Genomic DNA, 27809 nt, shown 5'->3' with positions numbered 1-27809 from the left:
TCTCAGCAAACATATCCCTCAGCAACTCTGAATTCTGATTTCCTGCTTCCACCAACAGACAATGTTTCCACCAACCACTGACTGCAATCAAAAAAATCTGCTGCTTCCCCCAACATGGGGCCTTCTACTTGATCTTTCACTTCCTCTCCAGCTCTGACTAAAGTTATTCTCTCTTGTCTGATTTCAGCTGTTGTCTATCACTAGCCTTCACCCTATCTGTTTCTCCTCCTCAACTACCATAGACAAAATTGTGTGTGATATTGAAAGGTCACTTCACCTCTCTGGAAATTGCATCTTACCTCTAAAATGAAAAAAGAGAAATGATGTGGCTTCCTTGGACGCTGCTTGTTTTAACAGATCACAATTCTTCAAGTTTCTTCACTCAACTGCACCTCCAGGATCCAGTCTGCCCCCTCTTCTGGGCACTCCATTCTATTCCTCCCCCTTTTGAATACCCTCAAAGTATTCTCTTTGCCATTCACCCCTTATTCCTTCATCTTTCTCATTTCTTGACTCTCTCTGGCTTATTTATAAATTGGAGAATTTGCTTTTTCAGGTCTCCTATGGTTTCCCCATGCAATTGTATAAACTATAGACAGCTCTTAATTATCCTTAGAGATAAAATTGCAGGCATCCCAGAGTTCATAAAACCACACACACACACACACACACACACAAAAAAAAAAAAATAAAGAAAGAAAGAATAAGCCTTCCTAGTGAATTGAAATTATATATTTGTTCACCAAAAAATGCCTCCACATATGGTTGGTACCAAGTATCTTAGTAAATATATTAACATACAGAGACTTACAATGTATTCACTTCTATCAAGGAGCTTCGAACTATAGAAGTAGATGTAAACCAAGAATTAAAATGCATTGTGATCATTGCCATTTCTGTGTCTAGAATCCCAGATACAAGCCTGTTCAGAACAAGATTTCCCAGAAAGGCATTATGACTGCTTAACCCTTGAGGTGTCCATAATTCGAAGTCTCAGAAGTGCATCATGCTTCTCAATCAGAGCTAATCTTCGGTGCAGAATAGAAATGTATTGGATTATAGAAGTCAGAAAATTCAACTTTTCAAGAGAAACAGGGGAGAGGTTAAACAACCATGTTTAAGTTAAATTTTGTGATCAGATAAAAATACATTGTCAAAAGGGATAATGTTTGTTAATATTTTAGTTTAAGTAGTCGATTTGAGAAGTAGTTGATGATTTGTCAGTGGTTCTGACTGGTTAATGTGTGTAAATACATAAACACAAAATCTTTCTAATACCTATGCCTTATGATTATTATTATAGTATCTCTTTAAAAACTTTAATAATTACTGGATGCAGGAAGCAGTTATTTAAAATCCTCTTTGTAACATTATTTCTTTTTCACATTTGTCAACATTAATAATGAGGCTGAAAGTTACACTCAATGAGCTCTTTCTATTATGGCCACGTGTTTAGCAATTTCTATGAGCTACAAACACATTGAAGAACAACACACCGTTTAAGCCCCACCCAAATCACCCACAAGCACCAGATCTCATCTTTGCCTGAATCTCCTTGTCAATGGCCAAATCTTAGTTTGTGGTTGTGGAAGGTATGGCTAATGAAGTGTTACATATTTATCACATTTCTCACTCTGCAGCCTATAAGAAAAACACAATCCCCTATTTTCTTGCAATTGAGTATGGGGCAATGGAGTATGCTCTGCTGGAGATGAAAGCCACCCAGGCCTAACCATGTAAAATATCGCATCCGATCATCTTGCCTGCAGTGCCAACTTGGAGGTCACCTATTCCAGAAGGCAGAGCTTCAAGACAGACAAGGACTGACTGATCTACATGGAGTTTGCCTACATGAGAAATAAACTTTGCTGTGTTTAACCTCTAATATGCTCAAGTTCATTTATAACTGCAATATTAACCTATCTATGCTGAATAATATTATAGAACCCCAGGAACTACTGTTTCACCTCGCTCCTGAATTCAGAAACAAATGAAATAAAGATATGGAGTATAAGATATATGGATCAAATTGTCAACTTCATAATCTAGAAAAAGATTCTAGAGAATTTACATTAAGTGTGTAATGCCAATAAAGTTGCTGCTATCGAACTCCAAATGAAGTAGTCTTACTCACTGTTAAAAACTGATTATTTGTGTTCCCCCAAAATTCATGTGTTGAAGCCCTATTCCACACTGTGGTTGGATTTGGAGATGGGGCCTCTAAGAAAGTAATTAAGCTTAAATGAGATCCTAAGTGTGAGGCTCTATAAAAAGAGACATCAGAGAGTGAGCTTTCTCTTCTATGTCTCTGTCTCTTTCTGCCTTTCTGTCTCTATCTCTCTGTCTCTCTCTCAGTCTCTCTCTCCTTGCCTCTCTCTCTCTACCTCTCTCTGGCTTCATCACTCTCTCCCTGCCCCCTGACTCTCTCTCTCCACTCCACATGTTCTCTCTCACTCCACATGCTCTCTCTCTTTCTCTCCACATGCATTGAGGAAAAATCATGTGAGGACATATCAAGAAGACAACTATCCACAAGCAATGAAGAAAGCCTTCACTAGAAAACAAATTATGTACGCATGTTCTCTCCTGTACTCACCACTGAGCTGTTTCACTCTATGTTCATGGAAAAGAATATGGTGTAACAGGTAGATGGGATAAAAGGGTTCAAATATGTGGTGACAGAAAGAAATCTAACTATGGGAGGTGGACGCACAATGCAATATATATATGCCTCATTGTTAAATTGTATACCCGAAATTTACTGAATTTCGTTAACCAATGTCACCATTATAAATGAATGAATGAATGAATGAATGAAGAAAGAAACAAAAAGAAAGATTTATTTAGGGGAATTTCTCCTTCAGTGAAACTAGCTTCATCCCATGCTCTGGCAATATCCATGCAACCATCTAAGCAGAAACCTAAAAAACTTATTCTTTGGAAACTTAACTCTCCTTTACTCCCCACAGTTGCTATGTCACCTTATTATTTCTCTCTGTAATTTGTAAAACCTCTCTCCTCCTTTTTACCCCTGCTGACATTTTGTTGTGGATGAAAAAGGGGGTTCTCTGGAAAGTAATCTCACAGGATGATTGGATCATAAATTTCTAACTGGGCAGGTCATGGTGGGTAGTCACATCCCGGGCATATGAATTTTTAGTAAAAGGTTTATCTTTGCTTTAAGCAAGCCCTGTCCATTGTTTCTGTGTGTCTAGGTTCACACACCTTTGAAAGTAAGTGTAACCACCCTCAAGAGAACACATAATCTTGTTAACTATCCTATAATTCAAACCCCACCTTGCTTTCTCTCATCTCCTTGTAATCTTCCTTAATTTCAAATGCATGAGAGAAGCTGCAAAACTGTTATTCTCTGGAGCATTTGAGATCTTGCTGTGCAGCATGTGTAGTGAGTTTGGTTTAAGTAAACTTTTATAAAATTCTCTATAGGTTTTGACATTTCATATGTCAATATTATGTGTGACCTGGATTACTGCCACAATCCCTTAGCTGCACATTGCAATCCAAATACTCTCCATATCTATTCAGCACCCTGCTTCAGAACTGCTACATAAAATTTAAACTTCGTCATGTCTAGCTAATGCTTAAAACATTTTAATTACTTTTATGAAAAATAATCCAAACTCCTAAGTATGTCATTTTTACACACAAAGGCTCATATAACTCAATCCCTAACAAAAAAGGAGGTGGGGTAACATGGGTTCTGTGTGAAAAAAGGGAAACTGACAGACTATTTGTACCAAAGTATACTTATGAACACAGATCCAAGAATCTGAAATTTATATGAAGTGTAATAAGGGAAGAAGGTTATTATATAAGCCCTGTAAATACATACTAGCTAAAAAAGAATAATCTGAGATGGATGAAGAATCCTGTTATTAGAATCCAGCCTGACTAGAGTGTCCTGGCCATCCTAGGGGAGCCCAGTGCTCTTCTTCTGTCACCGGTCTTCCCTGGCTCCTGCTTTTTGTCCCATCGGTGATCGGGGCACTGGCATTCTCACGTTTACTTTTGCTTGGGTCTTACCTGGCACTCCCCCAAGTTCACCTCAGCGGGTGATTTTTGTCTCCCTAGAGAAAACTCTTCAGAACTCTGATGGCATGTCCCCACCCCACATACTCACATGCTCTATGACCCTCCTTTCCACCAACAGAAGCCTTGCCCTCTGCCCACTTCCCTATTTGAGAAACCCCACTGCCTCCCACAACCACATGCCTTTTACAATGTTTTTCATTTCCCCATCAGCCCTTCTTCGAGTTTATCTCTCCACTTTCTGGCTTCCAACACCAGTCCCTCTTTCTATTCTGTGCCCTCCTACATATCATATTTACAACAGTGGAAAGAGCCCCATCCTGAGAGCAAAGATGAACTCCTAGATGGACCATTTACTAGAATGCATAGATCATCACTCCGGGTCTCAGTTGCTCCCATTGTAAAAATGACTGGATTAAAAGAACTTGACATTCTCTAATTCCACTTTAACTTTACCATTCTTTGACTTGGTCTGTGCTCACTATTATTTTGATTTATTATGAATAAAAAGGGGGTTCTACAGAAAGTAACCTCATAGGGTGACCTCATCATAAATTTCCAACCGGACATTGGCTATGGGAAGTGGTTACCGACTTGGCATTCTCGTGAAGTGACTATCAAACCTTGGTAACAGTGTAAGATGTTCCTTTTCAAAAATGTCAGCTTATAAGTTCCTTCACCTAAATCCACCTTAAACGCACTATGACACATAAAAAATGTTAAAACCAAAAATGGGGAGCCAGGGAGCAGGGAAGAACCAAGCTGCCTTCTTGGGTTTCCCATAGCCCCAAGTATTTGTTTAAATTACAACCATTTTTTACCCATACAATATACCTTAGAAGCTCTCATCACTTAGTTTTACAAGGTTCCCCATGCAATTTCAAATCTTTTTGAGGCAGGATAGCTAGCATAGCAATGTCTCCTCTCCCTCCAAGATAGGCTCCAGATTTTTTTTTCCTTTCTTTAGACCTCTCCAACAATGGGAGATATGCCAAAACTGGTCTCTTCCTGCTTAGATGACATTTTGGCTAAGGCATGACCTTTGACTAATTATAATATTATTGTCTTATCCACAGTACAAATATGCAGCTCTCACATGCACATGTTGCCATGACCATTCCGAAAATACTATACACGAAATAAAAAGTGAGGAACCAAGCTCTTTACCTACTGGGAGGTGACAACAATTTAATGTCAGTAACACTTTTTTGTGCTCTGCCCCAAAAAGAAGAAAAACTTGAAGTACTTTCTCTCTCTCTCTCTCTCTCTCTCTCTCTCTCTCTCTCTCTCTCTCTCTCTCTCTCTCTCTCTCTCTCTCTCTCTCTCTCTCTCTCTCTCTCTCTCTCTCTTCCTATTTCTCTTGTCTACACTCTCTTCTTCAGTGTGTGCTTTATCTTTGATAAACTTTAGGCTTTCTTGCTTGCTGTCTACCTTGCCTTTGAATTCTTTCTTAAGATACAAGACAAGAACCTCGTCACTGGGGGTCTGAGCTCTCTGGCTGCATCTCGAGGTGTTCCAGAGACTCTTCTACAACACCACAAAATTATTTCTACATACATTGAGATTTCAATACTTAAAACCTCACTGTCTAATGAAAACTAAGAAGTAATCAATTAGCATACTTTAGCTTGAACATTATAACTTCTTGAAACATATTTAATAGACATAAATATCAATTATTAACATGGACTCGCTGCAAAATTAAGACATGTCTGTTTTGCTTAACCAAAATACTTAAGCTAGCTTTTATTTTTTAATTTTTTTAAATTGATTTATTAATTTTAATTAGTTTCAAGTCTACAGTACTCTTGTTAGACATCTATATAGTTCATAAAATGATCCCCTTAATTGCCCCCTCCTTCTGCTGGCCCTCCACCTAGCCATCATATAAATACTAACTGCATTCCCTATGCCATGCTCCCCAACTCCATGATGAGCTATCAACTACTAGTTTGTACTTTATTAAGAGATTTTTAATGGTGAATAATGTTTGCATTAATGGATAAAACTCACTGCACCTGATGCTGGTTTCTGTTTGCAAATACGGTATTTGAGTCTATACATTTACATCATTTCTAAACAAATATACAAAATGAAATTAGCTGATAGTTACCATTTTAATATTTGTTTAGTTTTGTTTTCTGCCAAATTCTTCCTGGCTTTGGCCACAAAAATTTTGCCTTGTAAAATTAGTTGTAATTCTTTTCCATTTTTTTCTCTACCTGAAACAATGTATATGACATATGATTATCTACTGCACCCTGTAATCTGGACGAGAACCTTGTGTGAATAGTAAGAAGTCTGATGACTTATTCATCTTCCTTAACAATTACTTATTCAGATTTTCCCCCTCTTCTAGGATTTTTTAAATAAAAGTTTATCTATAACAAGAGTGTTGATATAAATTATGTATAGCATTTAAAATATTTTTAAATCTATATATCTTTATCTGTAATGTCTATTTTTCTAATATTTATTACTCTTATAATAAGTTCTGAGAGCTTTTTATACATTTATCAATTTCCTCAAGAAGCCATCTTTTAGTATTGTCAATCACCTTTATCAATGTTTGTTTTGCTTTTTATTCTAATTTTTAGTGCTTTAAATTAACTTTCTACTTTCTAAATTTTTATTGATTTTGTTATTTTCTCTAGCTTTCTCGGTTAAAATCTTTTCAGCTCATGCTTTTAGTCTATCTTGTTTACAAATAAATGCTTTTAAAGTTGTAATGCCCATGTATATGTTACTTCAGAATCATTTATGAGCTGGAAAAAGAAAATTTGTGCTCACCTATATAAAAATGATGCATGGTAATAAGATTGCAAAAACTAATCCTTAATTCGTTGTTTAAAAATCTCAGAATATTTGAAATTTAACAAAAGCAGAAAGCAGAAATGTGTGAGTGCAGATACCCGGTTTGTTCATAGTCCGTGTCTGCATCCCCTTTTATATATTGAGATACCAAATGCACAAATCACCACAGAAAATTGAACAAAGTGCATATAAACCATTTCTCAAACTTGTGGACCACAACGATTTTCACATTCACCAGTGAAAGTCTCTAGCCTCAAATTAAAGTCACATGAAAAATGAATTTCTAAGTGAGAATGTATTTTCACAATACATGATATAGATTGACTTTTCCTTTAATCTTTCTAAAATTCTTCCTTATCACTTGCTCATGCCTATGATGAAACATATTGTGTGTAGATGTGGCTAAGTTTATTATAAGAAGAAATTTTCTTCTCCTTGGTTTTCACTGGAATTGGAATCCTAAAATAATATCACAAGTTCTCTTTTACTTTCTTTCTAGAACTGAGAAATTGCCTGTAAACTTGCAGCTCATTGTGTACTTGGTCAGTTAAAAGTCCTCTGGAGGGCAAATAAGAAAAAAAATTGTAGAAAGAGCACTAGAAACCATTGAAATAATTAATAAAGAATTTGTAGTTAAATTATTATAAAAAGTAAACAAATATTTATAAATGTGATGATCCAATGATGTGTTAAAACTTCTGTCATTTATGAAGCTGACTATAGCCACCTAGTCACATTACCTGGATTTCCTTCAAAAAAATATTTTATATGACATTAAGAAGAACAAAATTACATTTAATTAATAAATTTTAAAATCGTCAAATACTAATTTACACACTTTTACTATTCAACACAATTTTAAAATATCTCATCTTCCACTTGATCAAATTCCTTTGATATCAAGTAACCAGGAAATGGAAACAGGTAGGGTGGGGCATAATACCCAGCACCTTACATGTTTTCACAAATGAAGCGACTTTGTCATCATTCACTTATCCACTTTCCTGGTCTACCTAATAATTCTGACAATCTGCTCAACGCCTTCCAATTGAGAAATCACAGAAAGTTTATATATCAACTTGTATTTTCTTCTAAATACAATTACATGCCTGCCTCAGATTTTTATTTATTTATTTTTTTTAAGGAGAATCTCAGTGATTGAAATTACTATTCTCTAAACTTGAGCCCAAACTTTTGTGGCTGAAACAAAGTGTTTAAGAAACCAACAAGAATGTGTCTTAAATGACAAAAGCTCTACATTTATTCTATGTTGAGGATGATAAAGTCCATCAATGGGGAAAAGAAGAAATGATCTTCAAAGATAACATATAGAATAACATGGTAACCAGAAAAGCTGGGAAAGAAGGGCTTGAAAGGCTTCTGAAGTTTGACTCTGGGTGATGAAATATAGCCATCAAAACAGAAACAAGCTTGGGAAAAGGCATTATTTATTGTAGTTCAAATACCTAGAGACACAGCTGCTTCTTATATATTTTAGAACATATTTCAGTAAATATGTTTATGATACAAATAGTAAAAGCTGAACATGCAATGAATGGACGAATGAATGAATGAATGAAACTTATTGGGTCAGGAGGAACACCATGAAAAATATCTTCCATTTTGATAATTTGACTGCCATTGAAGTAACTTTTTATGGTTTATTAAATGCTAGTGCTAGATCGTCTTTTAAACTCCATGAAAACTCTGAGAGTATGTATTTTTCTCTTCATTTACCTGAAGAAAACAATGAAGACCAGGGAGCCTTTCCAAAGTTACTAACTTACCCAGCAGCAGAACCAGCACTTAAGAGTCCTGATCGGTGATTTGTTAGAAACATATGGAAAGTGTCCAGAGGAAGGATTTATCAGATGTCATAGTTAAAAAGGAAGACAGTGAGAATATTTAACAGAATGAAGACACTATGGAAAAACCAAAGGGTAAGAAACACTTTTAAAGTATAGAGGAAAAGGAGGAACATGAAGAGGAATGTTGCAAGTAAGAGTAGAAATTAGCCAAGAGTCCCCTGAGATCCATGTACTTTAGAGAGGATGTTTCCGTCACGAACAAAAGAAAATCTCACATTTTGGCTGAAGCAATAAAGGGTCTGAGATAACTAAGAAGTCAGGGTTACTCAGGCTTTAATTAGAGTTTAATGTGGACTCATCTGTGGATATGTTGTTTCTGTCTTTTTAAAAATATTTTGCTGTTGCAATTCTTGGTTTTCTTGGGGTAAAATTGACAAATGAAATTTTATGACTTTAAAGTCTACAATTTGATGTTTAGATTTATTTATCAGTTGTGAAATGATTATGACAATCAAGCTAATTAACCTCACAGTTACTTTTTCCTTTTTGTTGTTGTTGTAAGAACACTTGGGATCTACCTACTTAATAAATTTCAGGTATACAATTTCTCTACCTTCTTGCAAGTAGAACTTCATCCTCGGTTTACTTGCCGGTGTTTGAAAAATAGCTTTAATTGTTTCAAGCTTTATTCCCCACACTGTAACATCCAGGACAATTAAAAAAAAAAAAAAAGAGCATCTCTTTCTCCCATCATCAAATACAAGAATCGGACTTCATATAAATTGTGCCGCCTTAGTGCAGATGGCTAGCCCTGAACCATCATCAGTCTGAGCAAGAATAAGTGGAATCTGTATGATGATTTGGCTTAAATTATAGGTTACCTGTCTGTCCTTCACTGTGTAACACTGTCAAAGATGCTTTCTCATGATTGCTTTAGGCTGATCAGAGTCCAAAACTACAGATGAGAGTGTAGTCAGCCAACCAAAAACCACATGGCTGCTTACAAGGGTGACAAGGTAAATTGGAACCTAGAAGAATAACCAGCCATTCTAATCCAGGCAGGAAGATTGCCACGGTCCCACTGTCTGCTCTTCCAAATTCCATTTTCACCTTTTCCTCCTTTCCATCTCAATTTTATTTTGCAAACATTTCTACATATGCAGCTGCTGCTACCTGTACTAGATTCATCTGGATGTTCTCCTTGCCCTGAGCCCCCTCTCTCAGCTAACTTCCTAAACGAACTTGAGCCAAGTCCCTTTCCCCTAGTTCAACCCAAATAAGTTGCTATACTACGAAATTAAGATAGTAAATTGTGAAATCATTTTAGAAGAGTACAATTTTCAAGCTCAGAGGACAGCGATGATCTTTCTCTCCCCATTACTTTATACTCAGTGTGTCCCTGCTGCATAACGAGTGCTTAAGAACTATTTGCGGAATTAATTAGTGAATTCTAAAGTAATTGAATTCTTGTCATGGATATCTCAATTCATACCGCCATTGGCGCTTATTCATCAGAAAGTGTCAATCTTCACTCCTCACAAATTCTTTATTTGTGAATTTGCCTCCCTGATAAAATTGAATTGTAACCTCAAAATCAATACTTATTATGCTTTCACTGTCATTCATGACCTGTGCACACTGGCACAAAATTTGAGCCAGCCCCTCACAGGAAGCCCATCAAATTCCTGCTGATTTGAACAAGTTGATACTCTGCCTTCTTGTTTCACTTCTCATACTGTGAACAAGTGTCCCTTTTAAGATCTATTTAGTGCCACATCTTTCATACTTTTGTGCTCTTTCTTGGTGATTTTGATGTTTAAATAGCGCTGTGTGCAGAGGAGCTGTCTAGTGTTTCTACAAACAAGAAGACTGTGATATGCCTTAAGAGAAAATGCATGTGTAGATAAACTTTGCTCAGGCATGAGTTATAGTGCTGTGGGCCATGAGTGTAGTGCTAATAAATCACCAGTACAGTAAATCCAGAAAAAAAAGGAATTTTCTGACCTGTATGTAAAACTTCTCAGAAAATGCTAAAGTAGCATCTCTGATGCTATGATGAAGCCTAAAATGGAAAAGGGACCTACATTTTTGAATTCATGATATGAAGACCATTTTTATTTGTTTATTAAAGCATAGTGGAGGGCAAAGCTGTGTTGCTAAAAGTAAACAAATAAAAATAAAAATTAAAGTCACATTACCCAGTCAAGAAATATTAAATATTTCTTAGCTGGTATTTATTACACACAAAAAAGATGCTACATATAATAAGTTATTTTAAATTACATATACCATAAATTAGGTGTTTTAGGTGTATTCATAAGTCACAAGAATGTTTTGACCAGAGGCTCACAGAAACCTAACACCGTATTTCCTCTAGGAACAATGGCTCCACATTCACTAACTCAGTTTTTACAGTGTCTTCAACACAACAGCCATGAATAGTGAGAATGTGCTGTATGTACTCCCCTTGCCTTAATGTCACTTCAGTCCTGACTACCAACACTCTTGTTCTTTTTTCTTACACATCTTTTTTTGTTTTTGTGGCACACTTGCGCTATTACCTCTCAGGCATCACTTATATCGGTTTCTCAAATTTCAATGCACCTACAAATCTCCTCTGATTGTACTAAAATGCAATTACGAATTACTATGACTGAGGTGAGGTCCAAAATTCTAGGTTTTTTAACAGCCTCCAAGGTGGCAACTCTGCTGTTTGTGCCTGAAACACACTAAATAGCAAGGGCTACATCCTGACTTCCGCTTTTAGTTGAAGATACTTGGAGCAATAGTTTTATCCCAATAGGTGGCCACAGTTAAATCATAACAATGATTGAAGGCTTAATTGTGTTTTCCCTCGGAGACTGAGAGAAATCACTAAGAAAGTAGCACAGTGTAAAGACTTTTCACAAAAAGAGGGTGAAAAGTCTCAACTACCACAAATATGTCAAAAAGGTAAAGAATAAGAAAAAAAACTATATATTGGGCATAAATTCAACACACGCTTTTAGAGAGAAAATCACACATGTATTTAATACACTCTGTCAATGATACAATATCAAAAAAAAAACATTTACTTGGCTCTCAAGGAGCTTAAAAATTACAAGGGTAAAGGGACCCCTACATAGCTGCAACAAAAGATAGAAAGTGAGAAGTAGATTTAACAAGTACACTGAAAGTGTGATTGGGGTTCAGACACTGCTTCCACTTGTGATTAGGGAAGGCCCCCAGAAGGAAGTGACATCTGAAATGGGCTGGAGATTCATTAATTTTTAAATATGTAGAGGTTGCTAGAACCTCATTCTATCCAAAGTTAAAATATGAGTTTTAAAGTCTCAGATCCCAGGTCAAAAAAAAATTCCTGCAAAATTACATTTAGCTTGTATTAACAAGTTATCACTAAGCATAAACACACACACGAAAAAAAGTTATACAAGGAAAGTTGAAAGTACATCATCACCGTGCTGCATCCTGAGTCCCTCAGTGGCTGGAACCTCATTTCAAGGGAATAAGAGTGACAGGAGGTCCGTCACAGTATGTCCTAACAAGAACAGAGATGGAAGTTATTCTGCATGAGATGGAGGTGAGATTTGAAGAGTAAAACAAACAATCTAATTAAAAAATGGACAGAGGAACTCAACAGACTCTTCTCTCAAGAAGACATACAAATGGCCAACGGAAATATGAAAAGATGTTCAGCTTCACTAATTCTTAGGGAGATGCAAATCAAAACCACAATGAGATACCACCTCACACCTGTTAGAATGTCTATCGTCAACAAGACAAGTAATAACAAGTCTTAGTTGTTGTTGGGAAAAGGAACCCTCGTATACTGCTGGGGGGAATGTAACTTGGTACAGCCACAATGGAAAACAATATGAGGGTTCCTCAAAAAAATTAAGAATAAGATTACCAAATGACCCAGCAACTCTGCTTCTGGGTATCTATTTTAAAAATTTGAAAATGTTTAATTTGAAGATACAGGCACTCTTCTGTTCAAGGCAGCATCGTTCATAGTGGCCAAGACAAGAAAACAACTGAAGGGACCTTCAATAGATGATTAGATAAAGAAGATGTGGTACCTATATAAATGGAATACTTATATTTATTTATAAGAAGAAATATTGCCATTTGCAACAACATCGATGGATCTTGAGATTATCACACTAAGCGAAATAAGTCAGATAGAAAATGTTGACAAATGTGATTTTACTCATAAGTGGAATATAAAATAGAAAGCGACAAGTGAACAAGACAAACAGAGACTCTTAAACGTCGACAACGGTTTAATGGTTACCTGAGAGAAAGGGGAAGGACATAGATAAGAGTAAACGGGGTCAAATATATAGTGACAAAGGAAATTTAATTTTGTTAGGTGATCACGCAATGCAATATACATATGATATATTATAGGATTGTACACTTGACACTTATACAATTTTATTAACTAATGTCACCACCATTAATTTAATTTAGAAAAAGAGGGAAGGGGACTGGGAAGAGGAAAACTGAGGACAGAAAGAAAAAAATGGGAAGACAAGTGGAGAATGTGTAAAAGAGCAGGAAAGATGGACACAACGAACTCACCAGTGCTTCCTAAGCCAAAATGCAAGACCTATCAGGAGCACCAGGGGCACCATCACTGCCAAGATAATCAAGCCCACGGAGTTGTGATGTTCTGTGGGTTTGAGTACACACAAGGGTGTCATTTCAAAACCAACCCCTGTTTAGTACATTTCCCTGGTATTACTTTTTTCATTTGAGTGTCTACTTCACCAAGCACCTTTCTTCCTTTTTCTTCCCTCCTCTTTCTTCAGGGATTATTCACTAACCCTCAAAATCCTCCCACATATGCAGGACTCTAATTTTTAACTTTTTTATTTCTTGAAGTAATTGTGTTCACTCTTTTTGGGTCTGGAGTCCATAAATCCCCAATTTTTCATTTGGCTCTCCTGCTCTGTTTGAGGACCACACCTACTCGCATTCCCAGCCGTACCCCACTTCCTCCTTACCCAAGTAGAGGATGATGTCCTTGCCTCCTAGACTGCTGTGTCTCACCCAGCAAGACAGGCCAGATGTCTCGACGGTTTCCACAACCAAGAAAATCCTGATAGACCATGTCCCATCAGCATTGGGCAAGACATCACTTTGCTGAGTGCCTTTTTGTACCTGCTCACCTTGCATCCACATAGCCCAAATCGGCTTTGGGTAGAAGCCAGAGACATGACAAGTTAGCGTCCGATGGTCAGCACCAGGATTGGGGCCAATGGATAGCCAGGCCTTTGGCCTTACTGCAGAGGACAGGAAAGATATTCAGATGAGAACTCTAACACAAAATTGGAGGTTCGCAGCTTCATATCAGTTTAGATAGAGACGTCTTTCCTACTCTGGGAATCCATCACCCATTATCCCTCTTCTTCTTTGCTCCTTCTTATCCTCAATTTGAAGGGAATGGTGGGAAGGTATAATATTAGAATAGAAAATTCTTAGAGGGAGGGTATGGGACTGACCTTGTCTCTGGAGATCTGCCTTCCCTGCATCAAGTAGACCCAAGAGAAAACGTGGACAAGTGTCACTGATGTGCCTGTGTGTTATTTCATTGACAACCTGGTACTTATTAAATAGTCCGCACACCTGCTGAGCTCCAGTTCCACCCTTTGGAGATGGCAACCATGAATAGTTCTGGAAGTGCATGAAATCTGATCCTTGATAAGCAAACCACACAAAGCCTTCCTTGGCTTTCCCAGAGTGCAGCTCACAGCCTGCTGCCATCTGTACCACAAAGGGATCTGGAGAAGAAGGGTTATGAATTAGAAAAAAGAGTGAGTATAAAAATGATTAAATGAGTGGAAGCAAAAGAAGGAAGTTGAAGGAAGAAGTTTGGGTGTTTGAGGTAATGGAACAAAGTTTGATTAAATCAGAAGTTCAAAAGAAGGGGAAGTGGTAAGTAGTTAGAGGTGGAGAAGAAAACAAATTACCTGAGAAAGGCAGAAAATTTTTTGAAAACTGTAACATAAATGGTGAGGGCCAGAAATTAAGGAAGGACTTGGCATGAGTTGCGATCATAATAATCTAAGGTGGGTGGAATGCAATAAGTTATAATAAATAATGTATAGACAGAGATTACTGAAGAGACTGAATGGGGGAAAAATTGGACTAAAAACTCATTAAGACATACACAACACACTCATATCCGACCTCCCCATTTTGGGAATTGAACTCACATTCAAACTTCCACTGGCTGGCAAAGTAGTGAAATTTATGATACAATTCAATGTAGAGTCTGCGGAACAACCCTTCCTTTTCTGTCACCTCCTTCTTGCTGAAGTTGCCCTTTGACCAAGGCCTCAGAAAAATAATTTTGCCTGAGTTGCTTTCCCAGCCATGAGTCTGCAAGTCTCCCAACCAACCTGAGCTCCAACTTTGTGTCCAGGAATGGTTGTAAAGAGATAAGATGTGGATGGTTTGGAAGGAGATCTGTTCCTGTAAGACTGTTGCAAAAAAACAAACAAACAAACAAACAAACAAACAAACAAATAAATTGAGAAAAAAGTCTTTGGTATGGAGAGAGAATGGAGAAAGAAAGTTGCCAGAGAGGGAAACTCAGAATCTGGAGGAAAGGAAAGCCATAGTTACCTCAGCAGACATTTGCCTGCCCAAGGCCCTATACTTTGTATATATAACCTTCGGAAGTACCAAGTCCTGGAATCAGAGGTGCTCAGAGTGGAACTGTGCTGACATTCGCAGTCTCCAGATATATGGAAAGACACACACACACACACACACACACACACACACACACACACACACTCCCTCTTGCACCCAACTGCGCAGTGGCCAGAGTTCTTACCATCTTCATTGTTACCGCCTGGCAGGAGAACTGCTAGCAATGAAAGTTGCAGAAACAGCATTTCATTTACAGGTGTTATTTCTTCTCTCGGATTTTGATTTCTGTTTTAAACAAACCTACTCCACAACACCTCTATTCTGACTTCCTTCTTCTACCAGTAGACAAACCTCCCCTTTAGCCTCATAGTCACTAACTGCAATAACAACAAAAAAAAATGTAAATATATATGCTCCTTCCCTAAACCTTGGACTGCCAACTCAGCCTCTCATTTCCTCCCCGGTTCTGACTCTCCTCTCTGGCTTTCAGCTTCCCCCCTTGTCACCAGCCTCCATTCTGTTCATCTTTCCCTAATGCAAACTCTATGAAATAAATACTTTGTGACATCGAATAGTCACTTTTCCTCTGGGGACATGTCGTTCTCATTAGTACTATAAAAGAATAAAACTAAATATCTTTCCAAATCTTACCAAATGTTCTACGTCCCTGCTTTTTTTCTGTCACTCTGTCCTTCTCTTGTCCTTTAGAATATTCTCTAAATATGTTTCCCCTGTCTCACTACCCACTAGCTCATTCACATATCTGACTTCTCATTGGTTAATTTATTTACTCTTTCAAAATCTCCTTTGATTCCCATTGGTCACAGTATAAACTACCATAAATTCTTCATTATTCTCAGGAAAGAGGCAGCAGCTGTTACAGAGACCATGGGAGCCTTGAAACACATTTAAAATGCCCCATCTGACTTGCGCTGATATATATTCATTCACCCAAGAGTCACTTAGCACTTCAGGACATTCATGAATTTGCAATGGTCAACAATGCAGTCAAGTTTTCAAGGAGCTTTTAATCTACTAGGAGGAACACATAAACCAAGAACTATAAATCTTGGTGCGCTCTATGTTATTATAATGTGTAGAATCTAGACCAACACATGACTCTTGAAACGATATTTTGTAAAGCATAGATTCTTAACTAATGTTGTCACTCAGAATCTTGAGTTCAGTGTTCAGCTTGTGATGTTAGGGCTATATGCCCCTGTTGTACTTAATCCCCACAATCTAAGTGTGCCTGGCAAGTGGTCATTACTCAATTAGTATTTTTGTATGTTGAATAATTTGGTTTAGGTATCTAATTATTTTTTTAATTATGCAGATCTTTAACATAACTATTTTGTATCTCTACTTGGTTAACTGAGAATTTTATATGGTATTACCTAGGATAAAAATCACATGATAATAAGCATGAAGTGTAGAGGAGGTTATGCTGTAAATCCTCCATTAGTTATCATTTTTTTAAGTAATAATTTGTGGGAAGTGAAGTCAATAGAGTATTCTGGAATTATTTACCCAAGATTTCCTTTTTTATTGGCCCTGCTTGGAAGTTCATGCTTATCTTATTAGCTGGTCTTTGCTGGACATGCAGACCTTCCACTTTCATGCTCTTTATAACCTTTTATAGGCTCTTAAATATTTTGGGATTTTTGTATCATCTAGATAAATGTGCTTGGGCTGTTTATTTTTTGGTATACAAGTAACAGAAATTATTTAAGGTTAGTTTAAGAAAGAAAATAGTTTTGAGGAAAGTTAAGGTTGTGTTAACCTAAAATTAAAAAGGAAAAGTGTGTGGCAGTAAGTGTGGATTTAGGATCAAAACAATTCAATTTGAACGATAGTTTCAGGCAGAAATCGGTATAGTGTCCTGATTACAGGGTGAGGGTAAGGGGATTTTATAAGAAAGGAAGAGATAATTATATGAATAGAAGAAAGATATTTTTATTGGTGCTAACAAGCTGACAAGATGAATTACTCTTTAGCTGTTGTGGGGATTCAGAAAAGCCCTCCAAAAATGTATCACTTTAGCATTTGAATTATTTTGAGCTGAAGACAGTCTAGACCCTGTAGGCTCACAAGAAACTTTTAACTCTTCTTTAAATAATTTAAATTAAGAGTCTTGCCCATAATGAGTTATCACTAGAAGTTTTTTTTTAATCTATCTATATGACAGGATAAACTATTATTATTGAACATCTTATAATCAACATGCAATGACCCTTTGAAGCTTCAAGGTACTTTATCTCATCCTTAGCTCAGAATACCATATATACTTCATTTTAACTGTGAAAAAAAATATGGCTGTTATAAATCTGACAATCAGTGACAGAAGATAATATTACAAGGTGACTTGATCACCTGGTGGGTAGTCGTGCCACAAGTCTATAAAGGTTTATCTTTGCCTTCAGCAAGCTCTGTCCATTGTATTTGTGCATCTAGATTAATACATCTTTGAAATGTCAGAAGTAATCCTCTTTTTCAGACCCCTCCAAAGAGAAAAGTATAACCACCCTCAAGGCAATACATAATCTTGTTAACTATCCTGTTACACTTTCATATAATCTTCCTTAAGTTCCCTCCTTAATTCCAAATTTAGGAAAAGAACTCCAAAACTGTCATTCTCTGGAGCACTTGAGATTTTTCTTCAAAGCATGTGTCAGGGCCCAGCAGATCTGTCTGCTACACCAAGTGTGTCAGTGGTATTGCTGATCGAGAAGGGAAGGTTTAATGGTGAGACACTCAGTTGGAAGAATGCACAAGAGGCAGATATGAGAATGAAATGGCAGGCACCAACTTCATTGCACTGAGTGCACTTCTGTTGGGAAATGCAGTTCTATTGCAGCGAGTGCACGGTATTGTGTGCACTTCTTCTTCTCCCCTTTCTTTTGCTCCCCTTCTGCTTTCCAGGGGACCTCATGGCTCCTCACATGGCAGAGTACAATAGTGGCCTTCAGCCACACCTGCATGATACAAGATGCTGAATTATGTTTACATATTTTCTAAATCTGGAGTCCTATTCCTAGCAGTGGGCCTGGATCACACTCAGACCTTGGACCAGCCAGACCTTGAGCCAGTTAAACCTTGGATCAGCCAGGCCTTGGATCACAGCAGACTTTGGGCCAGGCAGGACTGGAATTCACACTCCACCCTTACAGGGTCATGGTGCCGCATCTGGCCTGGAGGGCGCTATCTTGGGCCCATTTTCCACTTTCCATTCTTGGAGTGGCATAGCTTCGTGGATGACCCCCAAGGTTACTCAAACCTTGGAATAGCCAGGCCTAAAGGCATCCATGCCTGGTGCCTGCAGCATGAGGGACTGAGAGACAGCTTATCACAAGAATTACAAAGTCCAGAGTTGAAAAAGCAAGTATAAACAAACCTTATAGCACTTTTGCTAATTTACTACCTGAGCCCAAACTTTGTTTAGATTCCTCACTAGCAAATATCAAATCTACTTGGGTTCCTTTCTAGTGAGCACTTTCTTTGTCCTGTCGATTTCTCACAAAGTTATTGTTTTTTTATCTAATAAGTGTAAAAAGGTGCCTTGATCAATAACTTCTTTGAGCCCGATTTTATGACCCAAGTATAATATTGTGATTCTCCCCTGCATACATATTAAATTGTTTTTTTCTCCTGTTAACTAGTCCTGTGTCGATTTTATAATTTTATAATTAGTTCACCAGAATAACTAAAGAAGGATAGAGTGAGGGAATTCTTTTCCGCTTCACAGCAGTAACAAATTACTAAAAGCTATGTGAGTATACAAAACAACTGAGAATCTTTGATATGAAAAATTCACTTATATTTATAGAATTTTTCCAAAGACTCCTGAAAGATTGGAGTCAAAGATAGAGACCAGAAAATCTTTCTTCTGGTGCAAGCTTGAGGTATGGGCAACATTTGCATGAGACAGGCAGGCAGTCCCAACCAGGTCTTTCTCCCACATCTCCTACACTGAAAATTCTTAACCTGCTGGGGGAAGGGCAAAAAGGTCTATTGCTTTCAGAGCACAAGTGAAGATGCACTGCAGCTAGGGGTATGGGAAAAATGGGAAAGGGACAGGAAAACACCAAGTCCTAGACTATTATAGTTCCCATACTGCTGAGAAAAAGGCAGAACCGCTTACAAGGCTTGATCCCCAAAATCAAAAAACAAAGCACCTGCCAAAGAATGAGCCATATCCGGAGCAAAGATAAGGCCTCTGCTTCCTCTCCCAAGCAGGTTAACAAGCATTGAGTAACAAGAACAGTCTACTACTGTAAGAGGGGCAAGAGCATGAAGATAAATCTTCTTGAGGCACATTATAAAGGAAATGCCAAAACCTGAGAGAGAAGCAGACTTTAACAAAAACACTCAGGCAAATAGCCCCACCCTACAAACAGAGTAATGCTAGAAAAATTTGCAGACTTTTGAAACACAAACAACAAAACACAAACCTAATTAAATTCTGATTAGATTGACACAACCTCCACATTCAATGCTTAGCCAAAGAAAATGCATAGCCATTTCCAGGCAATTTACCTCATTGTCTATTTTCTACAAAAGACATCTGTATTTTTTCTGACTATGTTAAAATATAATAGATAATTAGTTGCTCATATTTGCATTGTACAATTCAATGAGTTCTTTTTCAGTTACAGTTGGCATTCCATAATATACCAGTTTCAGTTGTACAGCATAATGATCATAGATCCACATAACTGGCAAAGCAATCACTCCAGTAAATCTAGTACCCCTCTTCCACCTTACATATTTATTATAATATTATTAACCATCTTTCCCATGCTACACTCAACACACGTCTCTATGTCTATCTTGCAACTATCCATTTGTACCTCTTAATTCCTTTTTCTTTGACTCACCATCTCCCTAAAACCCCCTCCCACCTACTAGCCCTAAAAATATTCTCTGTATCTATGAGTTTTATTTATGCTTTTGTTGTTGTTGATGATGATTTTATTCTTTAGATTCCACATGTACATATAATCGTGCGATGTTTGTTTTTCTCTATCTGATGCATTTCATTCAACGCAATATCCTCTAGGTCCATCAAGGCAATAGCTTTTTCCATCCCCTTCCTTTTAGTCTTTTAGTCTGTGTATGACTTTTAATCGGAAGTGAGTCTCTCATAGACAGTATATGTAGGGGTCAGCTACTCTACCTTTTGATTGGAACTTAATTCTTTCCCATTGGTACTTGTTGATAGGAATGTAATTATTACCATTCTTTATTGTTTATGATACATGTTTTTTCTTCTTTAAGAAATTCTTCAACATTTCTTGTAATACTGGCTGGGTGTTGATAAATTCCTTTGGCTTATTTTTGTCTGGGAAGCTCTTTATCTGTCCTTCGACTCTAAATGATAGTTTTGCTGGATAAAGTATTCCTGTGTGTAAATCCTGGGTTTTCATCACCTCAAATATTTCATGCCAGCCTTCCTGTCCTGCATAGTTTTTTTTGAGACGTCAGCTGCCAGTCTAATGGATGCTCCCTTGTAGGTAACTAACTGCTTTTGTCTTGCTGCTTTTAAGATTGTCTCTTTATGTTTACCTTTGTCATTTTAATTATGATGTGTCTTGGTGTAGGACTCTGGGTTTATCTTGTTTGGAACTCTCTGAGCTTCCTGGGGTTGTATGTCTATTTCCTTCACCAGGTGAGGGAATTTTTCCAACATTATTTCTCTTCAATGTCTTGTTTTCCTTCAGGTACATATATGACACAAATATTTTTTAATTTAATAGTGTCCCCTAGGCTCCTTAAATTATTATTATAGTCTTGGCTTCTTTTTTCTTGCTGTTCTGATTGAGTGTCCTTGCCTACTCCTTCCTCTATATCGGTGGTTTGATCCTCTTTTTTATCCTCTCTGTTTATTCTCTCTAATATCCTCTTCATCTCAGATAATGTGTTCTTCATTTCTGACTGGTTCCCTTTTATAATTTCCATTTCCATTTTTAGAGTTTTTGTCTCTTCATTATCATTCTTACTGAATTCATCCACACTTCCCCTGAGTTCATTGAGTGTCTTTATAATCAGTGTTTTGAACTCTGCATCTGTTCAATTGCTTGACTCCATTATTTCTGGATCTCTGTTTTGTTCTCTCATATAGTTTATGCATCTTTACCTTCCCATTTGGGCTGCCTTTCTGTGTCTATTTCTATATAGTAAGGAAAGCTGCTAAGTCTCCTGGTCTTATTAGTGTGGCTTTGTGTAGTAGATGTCTAGTGGCATAGTCCTGAGAAGTGTTCAGCTACAGGCCAAGTTTAGCCCCAGCCTGTGCCCCTTTAGGGTCATATGTTAAGATTCAGTTAGCAACCCAGAGATGTTGTGCTTATAGTTGCCTCAAGAAACCATGCCAGAAACTGAGGTCAGCTGCCATTAGTGTGAGTCTTGGCGCTGCTCAGCAAGGAGTACCTGACTCTCCAAAAATACAACTGGATGTGGTTTCAGTGAGCCTGCGAGTTGGGGAGGTGGAGTTTCAGGTAATCCTTTGGGCAGAGCAACCTCTGTTATCCAGTCTGATAAAGTCTCAAATATAGCAGTCCTGATTCAGCACATTGGGTGTGGGGAGGGCTCACTAAAGGAATGATGGATACTGCCTGCACTCTTCCAGAGAAAAAGTCTCACCTCTGGCCCTCAATCTGACAACTCAGTGTCTCCCTATAAGTTTCTAGTGCCCCTGGGAAACCGATCCAACACTGGTTCTCAGAGCAAGTAGGACCATCACCACAAAAGTCCGCTTGCAGACACAGCATCTGCAGCTGCCACCTGCAGCAGCTGTAGACTATGTCACACTCAGCCACTGGGACCCAGCAGCCTCACATCTTCGCTAATTCCTACTTTTTACTGTTGCAGGTTGAATAATTATTTCTCTCAATAGTTATAATGCTTTTGTTTGTCTTGAGCTGAGGCAACTTTTTTGCTGTTAGCTTTGATTTCTGTCACAACTTTGATTTGGTCACAAGAGGGACGAACAAAGCCTTTATCATCTATGCCACTTTTTCCCCCCAGATGAAGACATCTGCATTTTGACCCAAAATAGTTAACTGTATATACAAATCAAGGGGAATGGAACCTCAGGCACACAAGAAAGTCTCTACTTTCCCTCTGAGTTTCTGTGCTCAAAGGAGAGCAACATTAGCAGATTAAAACAAACAATAATAATAAAAAACTATAACAACAACAAAATATTCAAGACAGGTGAAAGGAGAAGGGAAGTAGAGAGAGAGAGAGAGAGAAAGAAATGAGAAAGTTCAATATTTCTTTTTTATTATTATTATGGTGACATTGATTAACAAAATCCAATAAAGTTCAAGTGTACAATTAAACAGTAAGTCATATATATTTTGTATTGTATGTTCACCACCCATACTTAGACTTCTTTCTGTCACCAAATATTGGACCCCTTTTATCTTATCTACTTCACCCATTCCCCATCCCTTCTGGTAACCACTAGTCTATTGTCCACGTCCTTGAGTTTCTGTTTGTTTGTCATGTTTGTTGTTTTTAGGTTTATATCCCACATATAAATGATATCATGTGGTTTTCAGCTTTTTTGTCTGGCTTATTTAGCTTAGTATGGTTATGTTGAGGTCCATCCATGTTGTCGCAAATGGCAGTATTTCATCTCTTTTATAGCTGAGTAATATTTCATTGTATATATGTATCACAGCTATTTATCGATTTATCTAATGAAGGGTATTTCAGTAGCTTCCATGTCCTGATCATAGTGAATAATACTTCTATGAACATTGGCGTGCAAAATATCTTTTTGGATAAATATTTTCATTTCTTTGGGGTAAATACTCAGTAGAAGGATAGCTGGATCATATGGTGAATCAATTCTTACATTTCTTAGAGAGTTTGCTAGTATCTTATTTAGGATTTTTGCATTTGTGTTCATGAAAGATATTGATCTGCAGTTTTCTCTTTTTGTGTTATCCTTACCAGGTTTTGGTATCAGGGTAATATTGGCCTCAAAATGAGTTAGAAAGTGTTGCCTCCTATTCCATTTTTTGGAAGAGTTTGAGGAGAATAGGTATTAAATCTCCTTTAAATGCTTTGTAGAATTCATTGGCGAAGGCTTCTGTTCCTAGACTTTTACTTTTTGTAGGTTTTTGATTATTCTTTCAATTTCCATACTGTTGATTGGTCTATTTAGAACTTTTATGTCTTCTTGAATCAGTCTAGGACAATCATACTTTCTTAAGCGCTTGTCCATTTCATCTAGATTATTAAATGTGGTGTTACATAATTTTTTCTAGTATTTTTGTAGGATCCTTTGGAATTCTGTGATGTTTGTTGTAAATTTTTAAAATTTTATCCTAGATTTTGTTCATTTGTTTTTTCTCCTTTTTCTTTTGGGGATCTAGCCAGGGGTTTGTCAATTTTATTAACTTTCTCAAAGAACCAGCTCTTTGTTGCATATTTTTTTTTAGTATTTTTTTCAAATTCATTTAATTTGGCTCCAATTTTGATTTCATTCCTTCTGTTGTTATTTCTTCCTTTTCTAGTTTTTAAAGATGAAGCATTAGGTTGTTCATTTGGGCTCATTCTTGTTTTTTGAAATCAGACTGTAATGATATGAACTTTCCTCTTATGACAGCTTTTGCCATGTCCCAAAAGCTTTGATATGTTACTATCATTATCATTCATTTCTATGTATCTCTGATCTCTCTTTTTATTTCTTCTCTGACCCAGTTGTTCTTTAATAGTATGTTACTTAATCTCCATATATTTATGGTATTTCCCATTCACTTTTTACAGTTCATCTCTAGCTTCAAAGCATTATGATCAGAAAATATGGTTGTATGATTTTAGCTCTCTTATTTTTTTGAGACTATCTCTGTATTCCAGTATGTGATCAATATTTGAGACTGTTCCATGTGTCCTAGAAAAGACTGTATACATAGTTGTTTTGGGATGAAAGACTCTGTAAATGTCAATTATGTCCAGTTGGTCTAATGTGTCACTTAAGGATGTGTCCATATGAGACATGAGGTATTTAGGTCCCATACTATGATAGTGTTTTGGTCTGTTTCTCCCTTTAGCTCTTATAGTAATTCCTATTTTTTTGGGGGGGGGCTTTATTATTGGGAGCATAGATATTAATAAGTGTTATGTTTTCTTGCTGTATGATTCCCTTTATCATTATGAAGTGTCCCTTTGTATCTTTCCTCACATTTTTTACTTCGAAGCCTATTTCATCTGATATTAGTACCACTACTCCTGCTTTTCTCTAAATGCCATTTGCTTGAAATGACATTTTTGACCTTTTCACTTTGAGTCTATAAACTGAGGTATGTCTCCGGAGGCAGCATATGGTTGGGTTTTGTTTTTAGATCCAATCTGGAGCTCTATGCCTTTTTATTGGTGAATTCATTTTATTTACATTTAGGATGATTATTGAAATATGAAGTCTTCTTATAGCCATTTTATCTTTTGCTTTCTAGCAGTTTGGTGTTTCCATTGTTTCGGAGTCATTTTGTTTCTGTTTTTTATTTTCATTGGGTTTTGTGGATTTTCCCTCTAGTCCTTCTTGTTTTATGTTATATACTTCAGTTCTGAATCATTGGTGTGTGGTTAACATCACAAAATGTAAAGGATAGTTATATATAGTCATATATATTATATATATGTGTGTGTGTGTGTGTATATATGTGTATATATATATACATATATATATATTAGTCCATTTTCTTCTGCATGTGCCTGTCTATCTTTTTCTGTTATTGTTGTCTGAATGTTCATCACTAACTTGCAATAGCATATCTTTTCTTACTGTTTAAACTTATAATACCTTGTTCTTAATAAGGGTTGCACTCCTCTGCTTCTATCTGCCTGCTACTCATCTCACTCATAGTTATGTATTTCTTTGACATTTTGTTTTAGGTGAGCTGGCCCCTTTCAGTATTTCCTGTACTCAAGGGATTTTCCTCGATATTTGTATGTCTGGAAAGATCTTTATTTCTCCTTCATATCTAAAGGAGAGCTTTGCTAAATACGTTATTCTTGGCTGGTAGTTCTTTTCATTTAATAGTTTGAATATTTGATTTCACTCCTTCTGCCCTGTAAGCTTTCTGCCAAAAAGTCTATGAAACTCTAATAGATTTCCCTTTATAGGTTACTGTTTTCTCTTCCCTGACTGTCCTGAGAATTCTTTCTTTGTCATTGATTGATGACAATGTTAATATAATGTGTCTTGGAGAAAGCCTTTGTGGGTTGAGATAATTGGGTGGTCTGTTGACTTCTTGAATTTCAAGCTCAACAAATTCTTTAGATTTTGGAAATTCTTATCAACTATTTGAAAATGCTTTTTAATCCCTGCTCCTTTTCCTCCACTTCAGGAATATCCTTTATTTTTGTTTCCCTTCCTGATGTTATGAGCTAGTTCTTATATTTCTTTTTCATTACTTTTCATACTTCAGTCTCTCTCTTCTTCCTTCTGATTTATCTCTAGATTTCTATCTTCAATATCACTGATCCTTTCTTTCATTTAGTTGACTCTATTTCCCAAGCTTGATATTTTATTCTTTGTTTCTTTTAGTGTGATCTTACTCTCTGGAAGTTCTACTTTTCTTTTGTAGGGTTCTAATATTTTTGCTAAAACTCTCATTCTGCTGCTCTGTTTTTTTTTTTTAATTTCCTGTGGTAGCTCTTATTCACAGATCACTCTCTCAGATATGTTTGTGGGCAGGTTTCATGATATTTATTGAGTTTTAAATGTTCAGCTCATTGTCATTTCAAGGGGAGAGATCTGGGGACATCTCTGTCTGCCATGCTTCTGCCATCACTTTGAAAAATTACAATATTTCAGTACCTCTAAAAAGGATTTTCATTCTTTTTAAATATGAGGCTCCACATGTTATATTGGACCCCAAAATTTATGTAGCCACCAGTGCTTATCCCTTGAGGGTAGAGTGGGGAAAGTGAGAAGGAGGCAGTTCAGGTTTGGCTAGGAAGGAGAAGAAAGAGAGATAACTATATAAGGAATGGAGTTCTGGAACCAAAGTGTTGAGATTTGCTCAGAAACACCCTGGCGCATAAAAGATTTAAGAGGAGAGGGATGAATTAAACAGGAAAAGTGAGAGAAGAAGGAAGGGGAGGATTGGAAAAAGAAAAGGAACAGAGCCACAAGTTTCTTCCTCTCTGCTCCTCTAAACCGAGTTAATCCCAATAAATGCAGTAAGCAGCTGGTACTTGAGTCATGGCCCCACTGTGGATCTTCTGCTTTCCCAGCCAGATCCATTCCTGAGCAAACACTCAGCTATGGTGGATAAAGGGACAGATCTGCAGGAGGAGAAGAAGGAAGGGTTTCTCAAGATCTGGCTGAGGATTGCTGAGAGCTGGGAAAGGTGAGAAAGAGCAGAATGGAAGGCTTTGATTGTCCCTACCACTGGGCTTCAAGTTTTTCTCTCACTCTCCTGGTTTGCAACATCTTTTCATGCACTTGATGAATGCTTTTCACCTTTTTTTGCAACTCTCTTGCACTAAAAGAATATTAGGACTAAAAGTCAAAATGAATTCCTAGAGAGGATACCTGTTGTATGTCATGAATTAGAAAATCATATCAGTATTTTGGCCTCAGTTACCTTATCTATAAAAATAATTGAGTTGAAAAAAATAAATGTTTTCCAATACTATTACTTTTGGCTCTAACATTCTATGTATCTTACTGAGCTCCCATTCCTTCCCACTCATGTGTTCTTCTCCTTCCCCCACTCTTCTTCTCCCTTCTTCTTTCTCACTCCTTCAAGTCTTAGCAGTCATTCTCTATTTAGCCTCCATCTCAGCTCCCAGGACTCTTCTCCACTTTTTAATACTCCCTACCCATTCAATCTAATCTTAGTCTTTCCACCCAACTCACTTTCAAACCTAAAGCATTGTTTTATTTTATGACCTTTAAATTCCTGTGTATAGCATATAAAACAGTTATGGATACTATTTCTGTCAATATGATACACTACATAATTTGAAAAAACATAATACAAACACCCAGAAATACAAGATAATATATGTACACATATATATTTATTAATTATTTTTGAATGCAGAACTACATTTACAATGAAATAAAGGAACAACAAAAAGGAAATGAAAACTCACAGTCAAACAGGATCTGACATTAAGTATTCAAGGTATTGTATGGATTCCTGGGGTTTGGCAATTGTGGTTACTTGGATCAGGAGGTAAGGCTCTTGGACCAAATGAACAAAATGAAAGTTGGAACTGAGTCTTCTGCTACACTCTCATCTCAGTGAATGACAAGGTGGGCAAACTAAAAAAAAAAATCCACCTAATTGTATAGAGGAAGAAGCTCATCTATCTCTATATTCGGTGAATGTTGGCTTATTTGTTTGTTTCTTCCTCATTCTAAGAATTACTAATCACTAATCCAAGATTGGAGTTCAAAAATACTCTACATGTATGATTCTGAAATAACAGCACTAAGGAGCTGTTGAA

General features: G+C 37.0%; 1 protein-coding gene across 1 annotated transcript; it reads right to left on the bottom strand.

Moving 5' to 3' along the window:
- Positions 1 to 6488: 6488 nt before the first annotated feature.
- CD1A (CD1a molecule) lies at positions 6489 to 16054 on the bottom strand. Its single transcript, XM_016124208.2, has 6 exons — positions 15520 to 16054; positions 14894 to 15160; positions 14180 to 14458; positions 13682 to 13960; positions 13257 to 13347; positions 6489 to 12210 (listed from the first exon to the last, which is right to left on the bottom strand). Exons 1-6 carry the CDS (start codon positions 15578 to 15580, stop codon positions 12165 to 12167), a joined length of 1023 nt encoding a protein of 340 aa, XP_015979694.2. The 5' UTR covers positions 15581 to 16054; the 3' UTR covers positions 6489 to 12164.
- Between the last annotated feature and the right edge of the window lie 11755 nt (positions 16055 to 27809).

Source organism: Rousettus aegyptiacus, unplaced genomic scaffold, assembly GCF_014176215.1.
Source record: "Rousettus aegyptiacus isolate mRouAeg1 unplaced genomic scaffold, mRouAeg1.p scaffold_m13_p_17, whole genome shotgun sequence".
In the NCBI taxonomy this organism is placed as follows: Eukaryota; Metazoa; Chordata; class Mammalia; order Chiroptera; family Pteropodidae; genus Rousettus; species Rousettus aegyptiacus.
Note: the sequence above shows the minus strand (reverse complement) of the source record. Positions and strands in the feature narration are given on the sequence as shown.

What these genes read in the sequence shown, in the direction of transcription:
- CD1A (XM_016124208.2), bottom strand. Translation starts at nt 15,580, where the DNA reads ATGCTGTTTCTGCAACTTTCATTGCTAGCAGTTCTCCTGCCAGGCGGT. An exon ending in GGACATCATCCTCTACTTGG is followed by an intron (nt 13,348 to 13,681) that starts GTAAGGAGGAAG and finishes TCAAACCCACAG; the next exon opens with AACATCACAACTCCGTGGGC. An exon ending in TTTTGGCTTAGGAAGCACTG is followed by an intron (nt 12,211 to 13,256) that starts GTGAGTTCGTTG and finishes TGTTCTTGTTAG; the next exon opens with GACATACTGTGACGGACCTC.